Source organism: Selaginella moellendorffii, unplaced genomic scaffold (genome assembly GCF_000143415.4).
Source record: "Selaginella moellendorffii unplaced genomic scaffold, v1.0 SELMOscaffold_76, whole genome shotgun sequence".
In the NCBI taxonomy this organism is placed as follows: Eukaryota; Viridiplantae; Streptophyta; class Lycopodiopsida; order Selaginellales; family Selaginellaceae; genus Selaginella; species Selaginella moellendorffii.
Genome location: NW_003314337.1, coordinates 403,048 through 417,805, shown reverse-complemented (window position 1 = coordinate 417,805; position 14,758 = coordinate 403,048). Strand labels below are relative to the sequence as shown.

The following is a 14,758-nucleotide window of genomic DNA, read 5'->3' as shown; positions in this document are numbered from 1 at the left end:
GACATGCTCCCAGCTACCTGAATTATATGCCACGCGTGGATTAGGGTTTTGGCATTTTCTCCGGGCGATGGGAGAAGCGGGCATCGCCGCCGGGGGAGCGCCGGTCGATGAGCTCACGCAAGATGGTATGGCGCCTCCACACTCGAATTCCAATTCTCTGCCCGATTCCGATTCCAATTCCAATACTGGCTGCGCGGCGAATCGGAGCTACCGATGCGAGCTCCCGGCCGAGAAAGAGATCGTCGCGAGAATTGGGAGCTTCGTGGAGAGGTGTAAGAAGCTACAGGACGAAGCATCGGTTCACAGCTCCAGGATAAGGGCGGAAGCGCAAGTGTTGAGCCAGCATGCGCTGGCTTACGATGCCGAGATTAAGAGCTTGAAGGGCGAGATTGCTGCGCTGCTAGAGAAGGACATGATTGGAAATCATCTGGTGGAAAAGGTTTTGCTCTATGCGTTCTCTCTTCGCTCTTTCTTTCTAACTTTACACTCGCATGCATGTCAGCTGGACGATGATCTCTACAGGGCCCGTAGCATGATCTACGAGGGTGATGTCGCAGCTCTTCTTCCTCACAAGTCGAATGGTAAAGCTTTTCTTCTTCGCTCTTTCCAGCGTTTTGGATCTGGATTGATCGGTGAGTTTTCCAGGACTGTTTCTACGCCTCCTCCTGGGGCCAGTGAACGTCCGAGCTACCCGGAATGACGCGCGATTTAAAGTGAAGGAAGAGTACAACACTTACAGGGTTCGTTTGCAAAGGATTTTTTTTTTTCTGGTTTTGAAATTAATGTCCTGTTTGGCCGCATCCTTTCAGGACAGAACAGCAGTGTTGTTCTTGGCGTTTCCTTGTGTCCTCCTGTTACTCAAGAACTTTTTATGGAGTGGCTGCTTCCCAGCTGTACCTGTGCAAGCCTACCAAGTAAGTAACTTTGGTTTTGTATTCGCTCCATTAAAATCCTTCTGTCTGTGTCAGGCATGGCTGCTGTTCTTCTACACCAGCTTGGCACTGCGAGAAAACATTCTTCGAGTGAACGGAAGTGACATACGTCCATGGTATGTGTTTTATCCTGTTTTGCGTTTTTTGTCCGTCTTGAATTGTCTCTTTGTCGCTCAGGTGGGTATATCATCATTATTTTGCCATGGTTACAGCTCTTGTGAGTTTGACATGGGGCATTCAAGGGCACCCGTCGTGCGTTCGTAAACAGGTAATCTTTTGATAATTCTTCCTTTGTTCGTCCTTCTCATGGCTCTTTGTAGGAAGCTGTGAGACACTTTTTGTCTTGGGCAGCCATGCAGGGAGTCTCGATGCTACTGCAGAATCGATACCAGCGACAGCGCTTGTACACACGAATCGCTCTTGGAAAGGCAAGGCCTTGAGCGCGATATCTTGAATGTATATTCTTTTTTGCTATGGACTAACAACAGGCTAAAACATCTCTTCTGTGGTTCTAACTGGGTGATATTACCTGTTGTTTCAGGCTGGAAGAATGGACGTGGTGTGGGGAGAGACCGCGGGGATGAAGGGACAGATCTGGGTGCTGTATCCCCTGCTCTTCATTCTCCAGGTAAAGAGATCACGATTAGTCTCCAAGGAAAACAATTCGCTGGTTTGGCTTTTCGTTACAGGCGTTCCAGTTCTTCATTGGTTTCAAACTGCTTAAAACTCCAATGGTGGACAAAGATTACGATTGGCAGGCAAGTCTTCTATCCGGCCGTGATGTTGTTCTCTAAGATTGTGCTCGCTCTTGCAGATGGTGGCGTGTGGAGTGCTGCTAATCGTGATGGCTGTTGGCAACTTCGCGAACACCATGGCCACTGTTGCGACCAAGGTGAAAGTCAAGTCACGGATGAAGAGAAAGTTGCAACGAATGTCATCCAAGACGTCCTAAACGCGGCGGCTTAGCAACACTAACAGCGAAAATAATGCGCGTCGATGACTAGCCCAGTCAACGCCGGTCAGCATAATTTTTGGGTGGTATTGGAATATGCGCGGTGCTCTTGACATACATCGCTTGCGTGAGAAGTGTGTATGATGAGGTAATGCCAGGCGCTTGCTTGTGGGAATCATGGAAGCAACTAAACGATAGAAAAGAAAAGCTTGCAGGAAATTCTCGCGATTTTTTTTTTCTCTTCGTGCCATGAAGTCTGCTGGCACGATCGCAATGCTCCATAGCTTCCAATTCTTTTGGAATTGGAGGGGTGGCCTTTGATGGATTGCTGCGTTTGTAGCAGCGTGGTGGTGGGAACGATCGCTTACAGGCCTCCACGAAACACAATCTGTGCTGGATGCCTCGAGGGAGCGCAATCGATCCTGAGCGTGAGCAGCCGGATCGAGCAAAATTGGAAGCTGGGAGAAGATGATCGGCAACTATCTTCCAAGGTAAGGTTTTCGAACGATCGAGAGTAACAAAGTGAATCGTTTTCGCATTTAGATCATGCTACTTCACGCCTCGAAAAGGATCGAGCATCTGGAGCTCATGGAAAGAGAGGCATCGCGCAAGCTTAGATTTCTCGAATCGCTGGCGGTGGGATTTCGAGAAGGGATTCACACCGACGTGGAGCTCGTTGCCAACGATGGTCACTCCATTCGAGCACACCGCATTGTCCTGGTAGAAACTTGTAGAACTTGCTCCCTCTCAAACTTCTTCGTGATCTAGGCCACAAAATCATCGTTTTTCAAGGTCTTGTTCGAAGTTGACGCTTGCAAATCCGAGCACAGTGGAGCCGTGATGGTCCCGGAGCTCCTCAACCACAGCCAACTCGAGAACTTCATCGAGTTTCTCTACAGCGCTCGAATCAGCGACGACGATCTATCCAAAAACTCGGCGTCTCTTCTCGTCGCGGCGGACAAGTATGATATCCCAGCTCTGGCCAGAACTTGCGAGGAGTATCTTACGAGCAGTGTAACTTCTTCCAATGTGCTGGAGATGCTCGAGCTCGCAACTCTCTGTTCTGCCGAGGCTCTCAAAGAATCGGCAGTGAAGACAGTGATCGACGATTACCAAACGATACTTTTCTCCAAAGAGTACGAAGAGTTTGCGTTGAGATCTTCCATGGTGGCTCTGGAGATCTCCAGAGCTGTTATAAGCCACCTTTCAAGTTTGAGAGAAGAAATAGACAAGCTATGAAAAGAGAAAAGTTTGGCATTTGTTCTATTGTCCAAAGGCTCTCCCTTTATTGCTCGCCAAACGAAAGAGTACCTTCTTCCAAATTTTCCAGCCAAATTCAAATCCTAGTAGCGGAGAGCTCAAAACAAAAAGAAGCTCAACCAAGAACAAGAGAAGAAGGAAAGCCCCAAAAATCAGGCAAAAGTTTACCACACGGGGCCGTAGAATCCCACGGCGACGAGCACGCCATAGTGCCAGTTCTCAAGCTTGTGAGTGTGATCTCATCCGGGTTGTGTATTAACGCCATTGCTCCGAAGAGTTGAGAGGCCTCGTTGATTCGCAAGCATCACATTCCAAGATAGTGTCCCTCTCCGGCATAGAATTCAAGAGTTTTCTGCTATAGTTATTTAATGATAAACATAGTTCTTTTAAAAATATTACTCCGCATTTTATTAAAATCTAACAAGGTGATCCAAAACAGCGCCGCTATGTTGGAACATTTACATTATGCTAATAGTCAGCCAGATCCAGAGCTTTCCTCCTTTTTGATCCTCATCTCCGAGTTACCTACAAGCTATACAAAACTTGGAGGCTGCAGCAACCAAAACTAATGCACTTACTAGTCTGTAATTAAAATACTCACATTTACATCATTTTCATGCCAGTTGACAAAGGGATACTTGTTAACGCTCTCGCCCAACCTTTCTCTAATATTTGCCTGCACAAATTTGAGCAGCAAGTAAACACAAAAAACTTGTTAATACCTCCAATTGTTCCTCTTCCCAGCCAAGAATTGCATTGCTGCCAAGCGCCCGTAACATTCCTTGATAAAACACATAGGCATCCTTTTCTTCAACAACTTCTGATCCTGTGGGAAACGGGCGACTATCCTGTACACCAAATTCTGTGAACCAGGAGAATAAAACAACTTGTCAACACACCTGACTTATGTAAAGGACTCCAACAGGGGCGACAATTTCAGTGGGTAATCTGATTCCACAAAAGCGTGCTTGAAACTCCATCTCACGCTCCTGGAACAACCGTTCCATGTCTTGAACAGATGTGGAGGCATCCTTGAATGCCTCTTCTTGAAAAGAATCTCCACACCGTCTTCGCAGCTCGGAAACCTTGAAATCTCAAGCTCAGAGTCAGAACACACAAAAAAAAACGAATATTTACCTGCTTTTCAAATATACTGAATGACTCTGGAGTAACTCTTCCATTTTTCAACCTCACGTAGCCAAACACATCCAAAATAGAGTACCGATATTTTTTTGCAGACCACACCTGAAATGTTTCAAGCCAATGCAGACTTAAAGAGGAAATAAACAAATTAAAAATATGTATAAATATCACACCTTCAAGTACAAGCGGTCAATCGGCAGCCTCTTCTGCAACCTATCCACAAAGAGCCTTGCACCCCCCAAAGCAACTTGATATACATCCTCTGGCTTGAGACTAAAACACAAACAGAGTTGCAGAGATCAGGTTCATGGAACGCTTACCTCCATTTACATTCAGCAATGACGCGAGGAACCCAGGTTGCAACACCATCAACGCACCATGCTCCGCCCACCAATGCAAACATCAGGATGTCCATGACCCATCTCTGCGTGCATCCGGCAAACACTTATTAGTTAACAGAAGACTCATGCATACAGTTAGCTTACCAGATTCTGTTTTTCGGAGGACGATTCGTGTGCTGCATTGCTATCCTGAGGCGGAGGTGTCACACCTTTCTCGACGTATTCGAAGCTCCCGTCCGCCTTCCTTACCTCTTCCATATACTTCGTGGAAGACTCTCGGGCAGCAATCTAAGGCTAGTTCAGTACAATAACAAAGGAAAGAAGTCTTCCTTACTTGTTCACTCGTTGGCATGATGGATCTGATCCCCGTGAAAACAGCAGACATATGGGTCCTGTCTTGCAATTCCCCGTACTCGTCACCACAGGGCTCCGCTTGGTACGCATCCTTGCTCAGCCGCACGGGCTGAATCATCCTTGTGACTGCTCGCTTCATCCACGGTTTGATCTGCTGCTCGAAATCAAACTTGTCATTGGCAGGCATCTTGTGGGTGATCACTCGGATCAGCGGCTGCTGGAAGATGAAAACATCCCGGTCTGCAGAACAGGGGCTTGCACGAAGAAGCTTGCATGCTTCTTCCGTTAGGGACAACAAGGGAACTGGAGCCCGGAGAGGAGGAGTAGACGGGTCACCGGCAGGCACCCTCGTTGGTGATGTGGCAGACGTCGCACATCCCATATCTGCCGGTGATGCAGCAGTATCCCCTACTGTGTCGCCCGATGCACCGAGAGCCCATCCGTGGTGACCGTCAAGGTGAGCTTTCTTGACGGACGCCAGAGCTTCGACGTTTGCAGAATACCTCGCAGCTTTGCAAGCCGCGCAGCTGCTGCCGTAAAGCCAGTAAAGTAGAGCCTGCTTACTGTCGCCTTCTCCTCGCTTGCGCTTCGCGGGGCTAGCGTTGGCGTGCTCCATCCCTTAGAGCTAAAGATCCTTTTTAGTGAAACAACCCTAATCTTTCCCTAGTAAACCGCGAGGCGGAAAGCGGACACCTTGAATTCGGTACAAAAGCCAAAAGAAAACAGCATTCATACCTTTCTAGGGTTCTACCACCAGCGTAAAAAGAATGTTCTCAAGAACGCTGGAAAATCCAGTAGAGGCAGCCGCTGGTATCCAGCACAAGTCGAGAATGTATGCCAGGGAACTCGGCAGTCGAGGCAGAAGTATCTGTGGCAAGCTCGGGGGTTGGGGTCGAGGAAAGTCCTTCTATCCATCAAGTCCGAGCAGTTTGGACACGGGCAGTAGACTCTCAGGGATGCGCTCCTCCTCTATCTTCTTCATGAAAACTTTGAGAGCCGCCTCGGACAGCAGCTTCTTGCACTCGCTCTCGGTGAACTTCTTCGTGCACTCGACTTGCGGGCAAGCCACCGGGAAAGTCCGCCCGGTTGTTACTGTAGCTTCGACGTGCTGCTTCACGCACGATGAGCAAAACTTGCGAGAGCACTCGGTGAGAGTGTACATGTCCGCATCCTGGACGTCCTCGAGGCAAATGACGCAGTGAAACATGGGTTTTCCAGTTCTGGTAGTTCTGATATCAAACGACTCGAAACTATCGATGAGCCCGATTACTCGGCCTTCATAGCCTTCGTAGAGACCCTCCAATATCCCTTGATCTAGGATCAGGAAAGTTGGTGAAAGAAAAGAAGAACCACCAGAGAGTCCGTGTAAGAAAGCTCCTATGGACTGAGCCGACTTGAGAACGTCGATGAGAGCATAGTACTGCGCGACGTTCTTCCCGGTGGGAGTTGCGACGTATCTCTTGAGCTGGAGGAGCTCGTTTCCACTGGAATCCATGATCGATCCACCAAGAGCGGCACCGACGATCACAAAACCGAGTAGCCTTTGAAAAAAAACCCGGAAGATGCGCGGTGTGCTATCGCCAGAGGATCGCGGCATCGGCATCCTCGCCACAATTCCAGATGAGATGCTGCTGGAGCGAAGCATACAGGACATCCCGAAATTCATCGCTGCTACCAGGAGCCGTTCGTGGAACTGCTGGAGGGGATCGTTTGCTGTTAGGATCCTATCCCTTACACCCTAAGCCAACTGGCTAAAGGGGTGATCACTTGATTGCAGGGCCCTTTCTTTATCCTATTATCCTTCTCTTGATAATTCTTCTCTTGATAATTATTCTTCTCTTCTCTTTTCACCATGGTTCTTCTCTTGATCCACCATGTTGAATATTCCTTCAGAATATTCCTGCCCCACTCGTCAGCCATGAGAATCGAACTAGGCTCCGATACTTCTCTTCTCACCATGGTCCTTCTCTTGATCCACCATGTTGAATATTCCTTCAGAATATTCCTGCCCCACTCGTCAGCCATGAGAATCGAACTAGGCTCCGATACCAATTGATCATACTTAGGCCACCATCCGGTCACCATGGTCCTTCTCTTAGGGTCTACCAAACCTTGGTTCTCCCTCTAGATCCACCATGTTGAATATTCCTTCAGAATATTCCTGCCCCATACCAATTGATCATACTTAGGCCACCATCCGGTCACCATGGTCCTTCTCTTAGGGTCTACCAAACCTTGGTTCTCCCTCTAGATCCACCATGTTGAATATTCCTTCAGAATATTCCTGCCCCACTCGTCAGCCATGAGAATCGAACTAGGCTCCAATACCAATCGATCATACTTAGGCCACCATCCGGTCACCATGGTCCTTCTCTTAGGGTCTACCAAACCTTGGTTCTCCCTCTAGATCCACCATGTTGAATATTCCTTCAAAATATTCCTACCCCACTCGTCAGCCATGAGAATCGAACTAGGCTCCGATACCAATCGATCATACTTAGGCCACCATCCGGTCACCATGGTCCTTCTCTTAGGGTCTACCAAACCTTGGTTCTCCCTCTAAATCCACCATGTTGAATATTCCTTCAAAATATTCTTGCCCCACTCGTCAGCCACAAGAATCGAACTAGGCTCCAATACCAATGTTAAGATCCTATCCCTTACACCCTAAGCCAACTGGCTAAAAGGTGATTGTAGGGCCCTTTCTTTTATCCTATTATCCTGACCTGGTGCCTAACATTTGCCAATTGTCATTTTGCCCAGTGAGCTTCATTGTCTCGGATTCTATCCTCGGATGGGTGGAGGTGGCTAGGAGATTCAGCGTGCCGTGGATCGCATTCTATCCACTGCCAGTCGCGACGTTTCTATCGGAGCAAGGCATTCCTTTGCTCTTGGCCGCTGGAAAGATCCCCGTCGATTGAGGTAAGCTCGCAGCCACAGCAAAGAAAAAATTGTTCTTCGCATTGATAATAAGGTAAGCTTTCATCCATTGGAAGTTCTTGTTCCTTTGCGGACAAAGGAGAAAATCTGGGAGCTTAGAGATGGTTGCAGGAAAGCCGTCAACCGCAGGACGTTTCCACCAGTGTGAAAGTCCGAAGCTCATGTTTCTTTGTGATTTCGGATCCATCTTAGGCCCAAGGTATGGATTTGACTTCTCCTTTTTTGCGATCTTTCGATAAAAAAGCTCTTTATTGGCAGTGAAATCGTGATCGTCCACGTCCTGCTCATTTGTTCTTGCACGAGCCCTCAGTGGATCACTTTCACTATGAAGTCATCGAATGCAGCACCGTGCTTCGAGATTTGCATCGCGGTCGCAAGCAAGCACAGCCCCGGGTCTGAACGATGCTGTGGCGAGCTATATCAAGGGGTTGAAGAATAGTGGCCTCGAAGAGGGCTTGGATTCGATCAGATTCATCAAGGTAAGTTTTCTTATACGTTTGCTTGTGGCTTTTCAGATCGCGGCAGGTTGTTGGTCGCACAGCAGAGAAGCTCAACATCAAGAAATTGACTTACCTTGGTTTGTTTGCCGATCGAACAGAGCCTAAAACTTTTCTCACTTTCATTCTTCCTACAGGATTAGATTGGGAGAAGCGAGATGCATTTGTGCGACAAGCAATCAGCAACTCGTTGGACAGAAAAATACAGTTGCATGGAGTACCTGTTGTATAGTGTGGTATGGCATCGTTTAATGCTTTCTGTTGCGGTTTGACTGACACTTCTCTCCACGTCCTGTGAAGTTCACGGTGGGTGACTCATCGGAGCTAGAGCTAAACCCGGGAGACAACATGCTTGCAGTGCTCAAGGCTTATTTTCTTCCATTTTCTTTTCCTCAGGTGAAACTTCGCGTAATGAATTGTTGAAAGGTTTGAAAAGGGCTTACGTCGCAACCTGTAGATGCCATCCACGCGTATTTCGGTGCCAAGGTGATTGGCAATTTTGAAAAACGAGTGTCTTATGATGTTTAGAATTTCAGATGGCTATATATTTTGCGTTTCTTGGAATGTATATATAAGTGGCTTGTCATTCCGTCGGTAGTGGCGCTTTTCTTTTATTACAAGGAGTCTCGTTTCCTTTCGCATTGTTGAGTTTCACTTAAATTTTTGCTGCAGACCATGAGGAACTGCTCTCCATGTAGCCCTTTCTGTAATGACTGCGGTTTGTTCAGTGCACTTCTTGCAGTTTTGGAAAAGAAAAAATGCAGCACTGCTTACAAGGTTTGTTTGAGAATTAAACTTGTCTTGGCTTGACAAACGACGGCGGCATAGAGGCAGGAAGAATCCATGAGATGGATATCAACAAGCTGCAGAAGCAGGCATTTCAGAAGAAGGAATGGCTGGAACAGCTGAAAAGTGCGAGGAATAATGGGATTGTTATTGAGGGAATCATATTCGTTCAACTTTAAACATGTACCTTTCTTGCCTCACACTTTTCAAAGTTATTATTGTCAAAAGTGAAGGTAATAGTCGAATAAAATCTTTACATTTTCATCAGTAGTTGCTTTGTTAAGACAACGAGTTTAATTATGGTCACTCCATCGAGCACACCGCATTGTCCTGTAGAAACTTGTAGAACTTGCTCCCTCTCAAACTTCGTCGTGATCCAGGCCACAAATCATCGTTTCCAAGGTCTTGTTCGAAGTTGACGCTTGCAAATCCGAGCACAGTGGAGCCGTGATGATCCCGGAGCTCCTCAACCACAGCCAACTCGAGAACTTCAACGAGTTTCTCTACAGCGCTCGAATCAGCGACGACAAAAACTCCGCGTCTCTTCTTGTCGCGGCAGACAAGTATGATATCCCAGCTCTGACCAGAACTCAGAACTTGCAAGGAGTATCTTACGAGCAGTGTAACTTCTTCCAATGCGCTGGAGATGCTCGAGCTCGCAAGTTCTGCCGAGGCTCTCAAAGAATCGGCAGTGAAGACAGTGATCGACGATTACCAAACGATACTTTTCTCCAAAGAGTACGAAGAGTTTGCGTTGAGATCTTCCATGGTGGCTCTGGAGATCTCCAGAGCTGTTATAAGCCACCTTTCAAGTTTGAGAAAAGACACAGACAAGCTATGAAGTTTGGCGAAGTTCCAAATTGTTCTATTGTCCAAAAGCTCTCCTTTTATTGCCAAAAGAAAGAGTACCTTCTTCCAAATTTTCCAGCCAAATTCAAATCCTAGTCGCGGTGAGAGAGCTCCCTCTGATGCACGGAGTGCTTGCAAAACCTACACTCAAGAAATAAGAAGCTCAACCAAGAGAAGAAATCCCCAAAATCAGGCAAAGTTTACCACACGGGGCCGTAGAATCCCACGGCGACGAGCACGCCATAGTGCCAGTTCTCAAGCTTGTGCTTGATCTTCTCCGGGAGATCCTTCCACAGCCCCGGCATTATCTTGAGGTGATTCGGGGACAGCGTGTAGACCACCTCTCGCAGTCGCACTGCCACGACCCCTGGATTCGCTCCCAGCGCCTTTCCACCGCCCCCCATGTCGCTCTTCTCTCGCAAACCCTTGCCCTAGATCAAAAACTCTAGAGGTCGATTCTCGCGATAGTCGTTTGGCAAAACGGGGAGATCCGACGGCTTAGGTTTTGCCACGCATAAAAGAATCTCTTAAATAAGGAAAAGGCATTAGAGTAACTATAAAAGGGCGGCTCAACACTTTGGCAACCCTAAATCAAATGGAGAAGTATGAGGTTGTGCCCAGCTCTGGATTGCCTTTGGTAAGAGCTTTGAACAACAACAAGATCTTCTGTTGTAGGACAGTCAGTGTGACAGGTGATAATCAAGAATTCTGGGAACTGAGGAATGAGATTCGGATCTTGACACTTCTCAAGGGCACTCCTGGGGTGATGGAATTGATGGAAGTTGTAAGAGAACCCACACGCTGGCACTTGATAATGGAACCTTGTGAGGATCATTTGTATGAGCGTCTTAAATCCCAGGGAAAAATGGGCGAGAGAGAAGCTGCCCTTTTAGTTCACAGAATGGCGGGGGTATTACACCGTATGCACTTCCTTGGGATTTTTAGGTACAATGAGATTCTTGTCAAGGGAGAAGACTTGGATGATGTGAGATTCTCTGGTTTTGATGATAGCATTGTGTTAAGGCGTAATTATCGAGAAGAAATTACTGTAGATATTAGATGGTTGGGGTATGTTTTAATTCTTCTATTGACGAACATCTGGTTAGAGGACCAGCCACGTTCTTTTAACTGGCGGATTATGGTTCCACCAGGGGCAGCAAAACTGATCCAAAGCATGTTAGATGATCGTCATTTAACAGCAGCACAAGTGAAGAATCATCCATGGGTGCTAAAGTACGTGGAAAAGGAAAGTATGTTATCACAGTGGAAAGATTTTATTTACCTTACATTCAAGAGGCTTAAAATCCATTATCTAACTCCTGGAGAAATTTGTAAAGCTATAGTGTTTTATTGTATACTTTTATGGATGCAGAAAACCTTCTTCTGCCTTTAAGTTACATAAAGTTGCAAATAAAATTTAAAGAAAGAAAGATTCTAAGTAAAAGTCCCTATATCATCATGGCATTGTTTTCAAGCTTGGTTTTGAGCTGGGCAACACAAATTTTGTCCGGCAATCGTCCATAGTGAGCCTCAGGTTTTGAACATTTGAAATCCTCCAGCTGTTGAAAGTGTTTTATCTTCAACTTACATTCAGATTCTTCATGGTTAGGCTTGTTGCAATAACCACAAGACTTGCTCTATACTCCATGCTCCATAAGTGATCAACTCCTTACTGGCACCTTTCTCCAAAGGTGCTGACTACACAATTTGATTTCTCTTGGAACCTTGCTCGTCTTTAGCTTTGGTGGCTTCTTCTCTCTCCCAGGTGTCTTTGCCACCTTTCCTCCGGCCTTTCTCTCAGTCTTCATCCACGTCTTCTACTATCAATCTCTCTATCCTGCGAGTGTTCACTTTTCGTTACTTCCACGTTGGTCACGTCCAAATGCGTGCGAATGTCCTTCAAACAAAAAAATCACTCATTCGAGAACATGAAACGATGATAAACGAACGAGAAACAGGTCTTCTTATAACCTGCTCTGGATCGAGGGGCCCGAGTGAATTTAGGTTAGGAAAAATCTGACATTATATATTTAATCTCGTTTTGTAAAAACACAAAATGAAATTCTCAAACAACTTTTGCTGTATTCAAAGTGAAGGATCTGTTTAAATCTTTAAGAACTTCAAACTCCTCACCATTAGAGTATTCAATCACACGGCAACATGACCCTGTAGTCGATCTTCTCTCATATAAGCTCAAGTAAATCTTGCCCTCCACTGATTTCACCTCCAATAGTTCCGTGTTGTGCTCGTATGAAACCTGTCCTAAGAGTCTCATTTCATAGTCCTCAGACAACACAATCTCAAAGATTTCTGCAACTTGTTTGTCATCCGTAGACTTCGTTCTAACCAACACCAAATTCTCCCCTTTCTCTTCCAACCACATCATTGTTCCTGGTTTTCCCAAATCAGTCTTTAGTGTTTGAAACCGGCCACCCTCCTTAAGTCTATAACATACTAATGCCATCTTGAAGAGATTCACGGCAAAGCAAACATTCCCTTTCACAACTGGACATGCAATAGGATCACCCTCGTCAATCTCAACCCACTTCTCTGGATCTTTGGAAGAATATTGCTTAACATAATACCAAAAAACCAACACCTTCATCTCGTTCTCGCCTTTCCACACAGCAAAGTCAGGCGTTTTAACACTATACGTCTCCAAATATAGTGGTGGAAAAATCGATGAAATAGTGCCCAATGAGCTACATAATACTATATGCCATTTATCTTCGCTCCAATTACACTTTGACATCAAAATATTTTGGTTTTGTACTGCCGCTACCACCCTCACATTATGTCCCGTGATCTCACACCTGTCTATCGTGCTTATTTCATCGCAAAGCATAAGGTCTTTGAACTCGAAAAGTCCACCACCAGGGATGAAAGAAACCTTTGCTGTATTGTGATCAAGTAGTATGAGACGATGCTGGATCCTAATTGCTTCTCTCCATGCTAAATTTAAACGACTTGCAATCACTTTATCAGCATAAGAGAGTTTGCAAATGATATGCTGAACAACTATATCATCTATCAATCCTGGAATGAGAGCACCCATCTAAACCCTAATCAGTTTCTTCCTTTTCTTCCTTCATATAAGCAAATATCTTCATATTACCTTTTAGATTAAACATCTATCACCTTTAGCTTAAAACCAACTGATCAGCAGCGTCTAGATTTGAGCGCTTGGAAGCGAGCAGTCAGATCGTCGTGATCGTCCGGGCTGGAGCCGCCGTGATCACGGAAAAGCTCGCTGGTGGAATGCCTGGTGCGACCATTGAAGATGGAAACTGGCGAGTCATCGAGCTCGTTGGCGGCACCAGACAAGTAGTCGCGGAGCTTGTATGATCTTGGGCTAGTTTCTTCGTCACACGGCACCGCGTTCAGGATTTGCTCCGAGAGTCCCTGTAGCACCTGTCTCGTTGCCAGATTTGCCACGGCTCGGGCAGCAGCGGCAGCTTGCTCGGCCGAGTCCGCCGCCGCTTGAGCCGCGGCAGCGACGTCCTTGTAAGCTGGAGTGCCCGGACCGTTCATGGTGGAGTGAGCGTGGTTCTCTTGTGGAAACGAACTGCGCGGAGTTATCGACGCTCTTGAGTTGACAAACATGGAAGGATTGGTGAATGTCGAAGCTTTGGTGTTCATGACAGGCTTTGGAGGAGGATCGGACCGAGGCCGAGGCATCTCGGTGGCCGACTGGAACTTGTGAGGACCATCCTGTGGAGAGAAACGTTGTTTCAGTGTTAAGAGGTGAATGAAAAACTTACGAGAAGGTCCTCGGGCTGGCTTAGAAGCTCGGCCTCAGTGTCCCTGGGGTCCCAGACCACACCATATTCCGTAGCTATTTCTTTGAGCACCTTTAGTTTCGTCTCTCCGGACGGAGCTCGGACGGACATTTTCTCGATTATCTGGAGCAGAAAAACTAAATTGTTGTCAGAAATCCTAAACAGAAAGAACAAAGGAAATTGATCCAGACCCTCCGGCTAACACCACAAGTCGGCCTCAGCTCAGCAGCAGCAGCAACAAACTCCTTCCCGTACTTGAGAGCAAAACACGATTTTATATCAGCGAGCTCGGGTAGATCAGCACACCTTGCTGCTGCAAAGATCAAACTTGCGATGGATTCCTTCAAGTCGGCCGGACATGTCCTGCATCAAAATAGTTGATCTCAGTTTTTCATTCGAGACTAAAAGATAGAACTTCTTTTCCTTTGTTCTTCACTCTTTTGATCAAACTACTTACTTCTGGCCATCGATCACTGGCAAACGCACTACAATGAGCTCAGCGAAAAGCTCCACCATATCATACGCGTCCATGATGTTTTGCTCTCTGATAACATGCTCTACCTGGTGGAAACAAAGCTTAGAAGATGGGAATATATTGGAGAATACCCACCCGGATGCGAGCGCTAGGTTCCTGGCCAGTCCCCAACATCTGTGCAATGTCGCGGCGCATTTGCTTCACCTGGATGTCCCTCTTGTTCCTCAAGAGCTTGATCCGAGACGTCGCAAGCTTGAGGAGCGTTTTGCTGCCATGGATCGATCAATAGGGATGAGAAAATAAAAAAAAAAGTGAGAAGCAGGACAGCGATCGATCGATCGAAGAGGGCCGGCGAGGCGCTTACCATTTCGAAGATTTGAAACCCTTGCCCAGCATTGCTCTGCGCTCTCGCTCTCTCCTTCGCACACTTCAAAACAATAGGCCGTTAAA

The 14,758-nt window shown here is 46.6% G+C and overlaps 8 protein-coding genes and 1 pseudogene across 10 annotated transcripts; 5 read left to right on the top strand and 4 right to left on the bottom strand.

Moving 5' to 3' along the window:
• Positions 1-30: 30 nt before the first annotated feature.
• Positions 31-2,103, top strand: LOC9642028 (transmembrane protein 120 homolog). The gene is made up of 10 exons (XM_002986790.2): positions 31-439; positions 503-581; positions 646-740; positions 810-914; positions 969-1,048; positions 1,110-1,200; positions 1,253-1,360; positions 1,474-1,560; positions 1,622-1,690; positions 1,747-2,103. Exons 1-10 carry the CDS (start codon positions 68-70, stop codon positions 1,882-1,884), a joined length of 1,224 nt encoding a protein of 407 aa, XP_002986836.1. The 5' UTR covers positions 31-67; the 3' UTR covers positions 1,885-2,103.
• A 90-nt stretch (positions 2,104-2,193) lies between these two features.
• LOC9641523 (BTB/POZ domain-containing protein At3g56230) lies at positions 2,194-3,225 on the top strand. Of its 2 annotated transcripts, none has more exons than XM_024660624.1 (3): positions 2,194-2,375; positions 2,428-2,604; positions 2,677-3,225. In XM_024660624.1, exons 1-3 carry the CDS (start codon positions 2,205-2,207, stop codon positions 3,121-3,123), a joined length of 795 nt encoding a protein of 264 aa, XP_024516392.1. In that variant the 5' UTR covers positions 2,194-2,204; the 3' UTR covers positions 3,124-3,225. The 2 variants fall into 2 exon arrangements, with proteins under 2 accessions (XP_024516392.1, XP_002986835.1); XM_002986789.2 differs by having other exon boundaries at positions 2,653-3,225.
• A 303-nt stretch (positions 3,226-3,528) lies between these two features.
• LOC9642027 lies at positions 3,529-5,624 on the bottom strand. 2 transcript variants are annotated; one of them, XM_024660627.1, is made up of 9 exons: positions 4,963-5,624; positions 4,773-4,916; positions 4,608-4,711; positions 4,461-4,560; positions 4,282-4,389; positions 4,044-4,229; positions 3,867-3,992; positions 3,746-3,820; positions 3,529-3,694 (listed from the first exon to the last, which is right to left on the bottom strand). In XM_024660627.1, the coding sequence occupies exons 1-9, from the start codon at positions 5,596-5,598 to the stop codon at positions 3,677-3,679; spliced, it is 1,497 nt and encodes a 498-aa protein (XP_024516395.1). In that variant the 5' UTR covers positions 5,599-5,624; the 3' UTR covers positions 3,529-3,676. The 2 variants fall into 2 exon arrangements, with proteins under 2 accessions (XP_024516395.1, XP_024516394.1); XM_024660626.1 differs by having other exon boundaries at positions 3,529-3,676.
• Positions 5,625-5,889: 265 nt separating this feature from the next.
• On the bottom strand, positions 5,890-6,648 carry LOC112341107. The gene has a single exon (XM_024660614.1). The coding sequence runs from the start codon at positions 6,646-6,648 to the stop codon at positions 5,890-5,892; it is 759 nt and encodes a 252-aa protein (XP_024516382.1).
• Positions 6,649-8,251: 1,603 nt separating this feature from the next.
• On the top strand, positions 8,252-8,854 carry LOC9641522. The gene is made up of 3 exons (XM_024660642.1): positions 8,252-8,499; positions 8,557-8,655; positions 8,720-8,854. The coding sequence occupies exons 1-3, from the start codon at positions 8,261-8,263 to the stop codon at positions 8,745-8,747; spliced, it is 366 nt and encodes a 121-aa protein (XP_024516410.1). The 5' UTR covers positions 8,252-8,260; the 3' UTR covers positions 8,748-8,854.
• A 560-nt stretch (positions 8,855-9,414) lies between these two features.
• Positions 9,415-10,062, top strand: LOC112341098 (annotated as a pseudogene).
• Positions 10,049-10,510, bottom strand: LOC9641521 (cytochrome b-c1 complex subunit 8). Its single transcript, XM_002986735.2, has 2 exons — positions 10,259-10,510; positions 10,049-10,195 (listed from the first exon to the last, which is right to left on the bottom strand). Exons 1-2 carry the CDS (start codon positions 10,456-10,458, stop codon positions 10,147-10,149), a joined length of 249 nt encoding a protein of 82 aa, XP_002986781.1. The 5' UTR covers positions 10,459-10,510; the 3' UTR covers positions 10,049-10,146.
• A 139-nt stretch (positions 10,511-10,649) lies between these two features.
• Positions 10,650-12,074, top strand: LOC112341106 (calcium-dependent protein kinase 34-like). Its single transcript, XM_024660613.1, has 2 exons — positions 10,650-11,304; positions 11,794-12,074. Exons 1-2 carry the CDS (start codon positions 10,650-10,652, stop codon positions 12,072-12,074), a joined length of 936 nt encoding a protein of 311 aa, XP_024516381.1.
• A 1,067-nt stretch (positions 12,075-13,141) lies between these two features.
• Positions 13,142-14,753, bottom strand: LOC9642026 (IST1 homolog). The gene is made up of 6 exons (XM_002986734.2): positions 14,673-14,753; positions 14,444-14,576; positions 14,291-14,394; positions 14,025-14,196; positions 13,816-13,956; positions 13,142-13,765 (listed from the first exon to the last, which is right to left on the bottom strand). The coding sequence occupies exons 1-6, from the start codon at positions 14,702-14,704 to the stop codon at positions 13,214-13,216; spliced, it is 1,134 nt and encodes a 377-aa protein (XP_002986780.2). The 5' UTR covers positions 14,705-14,753; the 3' UTR covers positions 13,142-13,213.
• Positions 14,754-14,758: the final 5 nt, after the last annotated feature.

Bases quoted from the DNA above. Each gene is read 5' to 3' on its own strand.
- LOC9641521 (XM_002986735.2), bottom strand. From the start codon at position 10,458: ATGGGGGGCGGTGGAAAGGCGCTGGGAGCGAATCCAGGGGTCGTGGCA. The intron at 10,196-10,258 runs GTAAACTTTGCC...TCTTGAGTGTAG, and splicing joins GGATTCTACGGCCCCGTGTG to GTTTTGCAAGCACTCCGTGC.
- LOC112341106 (XM_024660613.1), top strand. From the start codon at position 10,650: ATGGAGAAGTATGAGGTTGTGCCCAGCTCTGGATTGCCTTTGGTAAGA. The intron at 11,305-11,793 runs GTATGTTATCAC...GCTCGTCTTTAG, and splicing joins AAAGTACGTGGAAAAGGAAA to CTTTGGTGGCTTCTTCTCTC.
- LOC9642027 (XM_024660626.1), bottom strand. From the start codon at position 5,598: ATGGAGCACGCCAACGCTAGCCCCGCGAAGCGCAAGCGAGGAGAAGGC. The intron at 4,712-4,772 runs GTAAGCTAACTG...GGATGCACGCAG, and splicing joins CCTCCGAAAAACAGAATCTG to AGATGGGTCATGGACATCCT. The intron at 3,993-4,043 runs GTGTGTTGACAA...TTTGGTGTACAG, and splicing joins GAGTCCTTTACATAAGTCAG to GATAGTCGCCCGTTTCCCAC.
- LOC9642028 (XM_002986790.2), top strand. From the start codon at position 68: ATGGGAGAAGCGGGCATCGCCGCCGGGGGAGCGCCGGTCGATGAGCTC. The intron at 582-645 runs GTAAAGCTTTTC...TGAGTTTTCCAG, and splicing joins TCTTCCTCACAAGTCGAATG to GACTGTTTCTACGCCTCCTC. The intron at 1,561-1,621 runs GTAAAGAGATCA...TTTTCGTTACAG, and splicing joins CCCTGCTCTTCATTCTCCAG to GCGTTCCAGTTCTTCATTGG.
- LOC9641523 (XM_002986789.2), top strand. From the start codon at position 2,205: ATGGATTGCTGCGTTTGTAGCAGCGTGGTGGTGGGAACGATCGCTTAC. The intron at 2,376-2,427 runs GTAAGGTTTTCG...TTTCGCATTTAG, and splicing joins ATCGGCAACTATCTTCCAAG to ATCATGCTACTTCACGCCTC. The intron at 2,605-2,652 runs GTAGAAACTTGT...TTCGTGATCTAG, and splicing joins GAGCACACCGCATTGTCCTG to GCCACAAAATCATCGTTTTT.
- LOC9641522 (XM_024660642.1), top strand. From the start codon at position 8,261: ATGCAGCACCGTGCTTCGAGATTTGCATCGCGGTCGCAAGCAAGCACA. The intron at 8,500-8,556 runs GTTTGTTTGCCG...TTCTTCCTACAG, and splicing joins CAAGAAATTGACTTACCTTG to GATTAGATTGGGAGAAGCGA. The intron at 8,656-8,719 runs GTATGGCATCGT...CGTCCTGTGAAG, and splicing joins AGTACCTGTTGTATAGTGTG to TTCACGGTGGGTGACTCATC.
- LOC9642026 (XM_002986734.2), bottom strand. From the start codon at position 14,704: ATGCTGGGCAAGGGTTTCAAATCTTCGAAATG. The intron at 14,577-14,672 runs GTAAGCGCCTCG...GATCCATGGCAG, and splicing joins GGTTTCAAATCTTCGAAATG to CAAAACGCTCCTCAAGCTTG. The intron at 14,197-14,290 runs GTAAGTAGTTTG...ATTTTGATGCAG, and splicing joins CCAGTGATCGATGGCCAGAA to GACATGTCCGGCCGACTTGA.
- LOC112341107 (XM_024660614.1), bottom strand. From the start codon at position 6,648: ATGAATTTCGGGATGTCCTGTATGCTTCGCTCCAGCAGCATCTCATCT.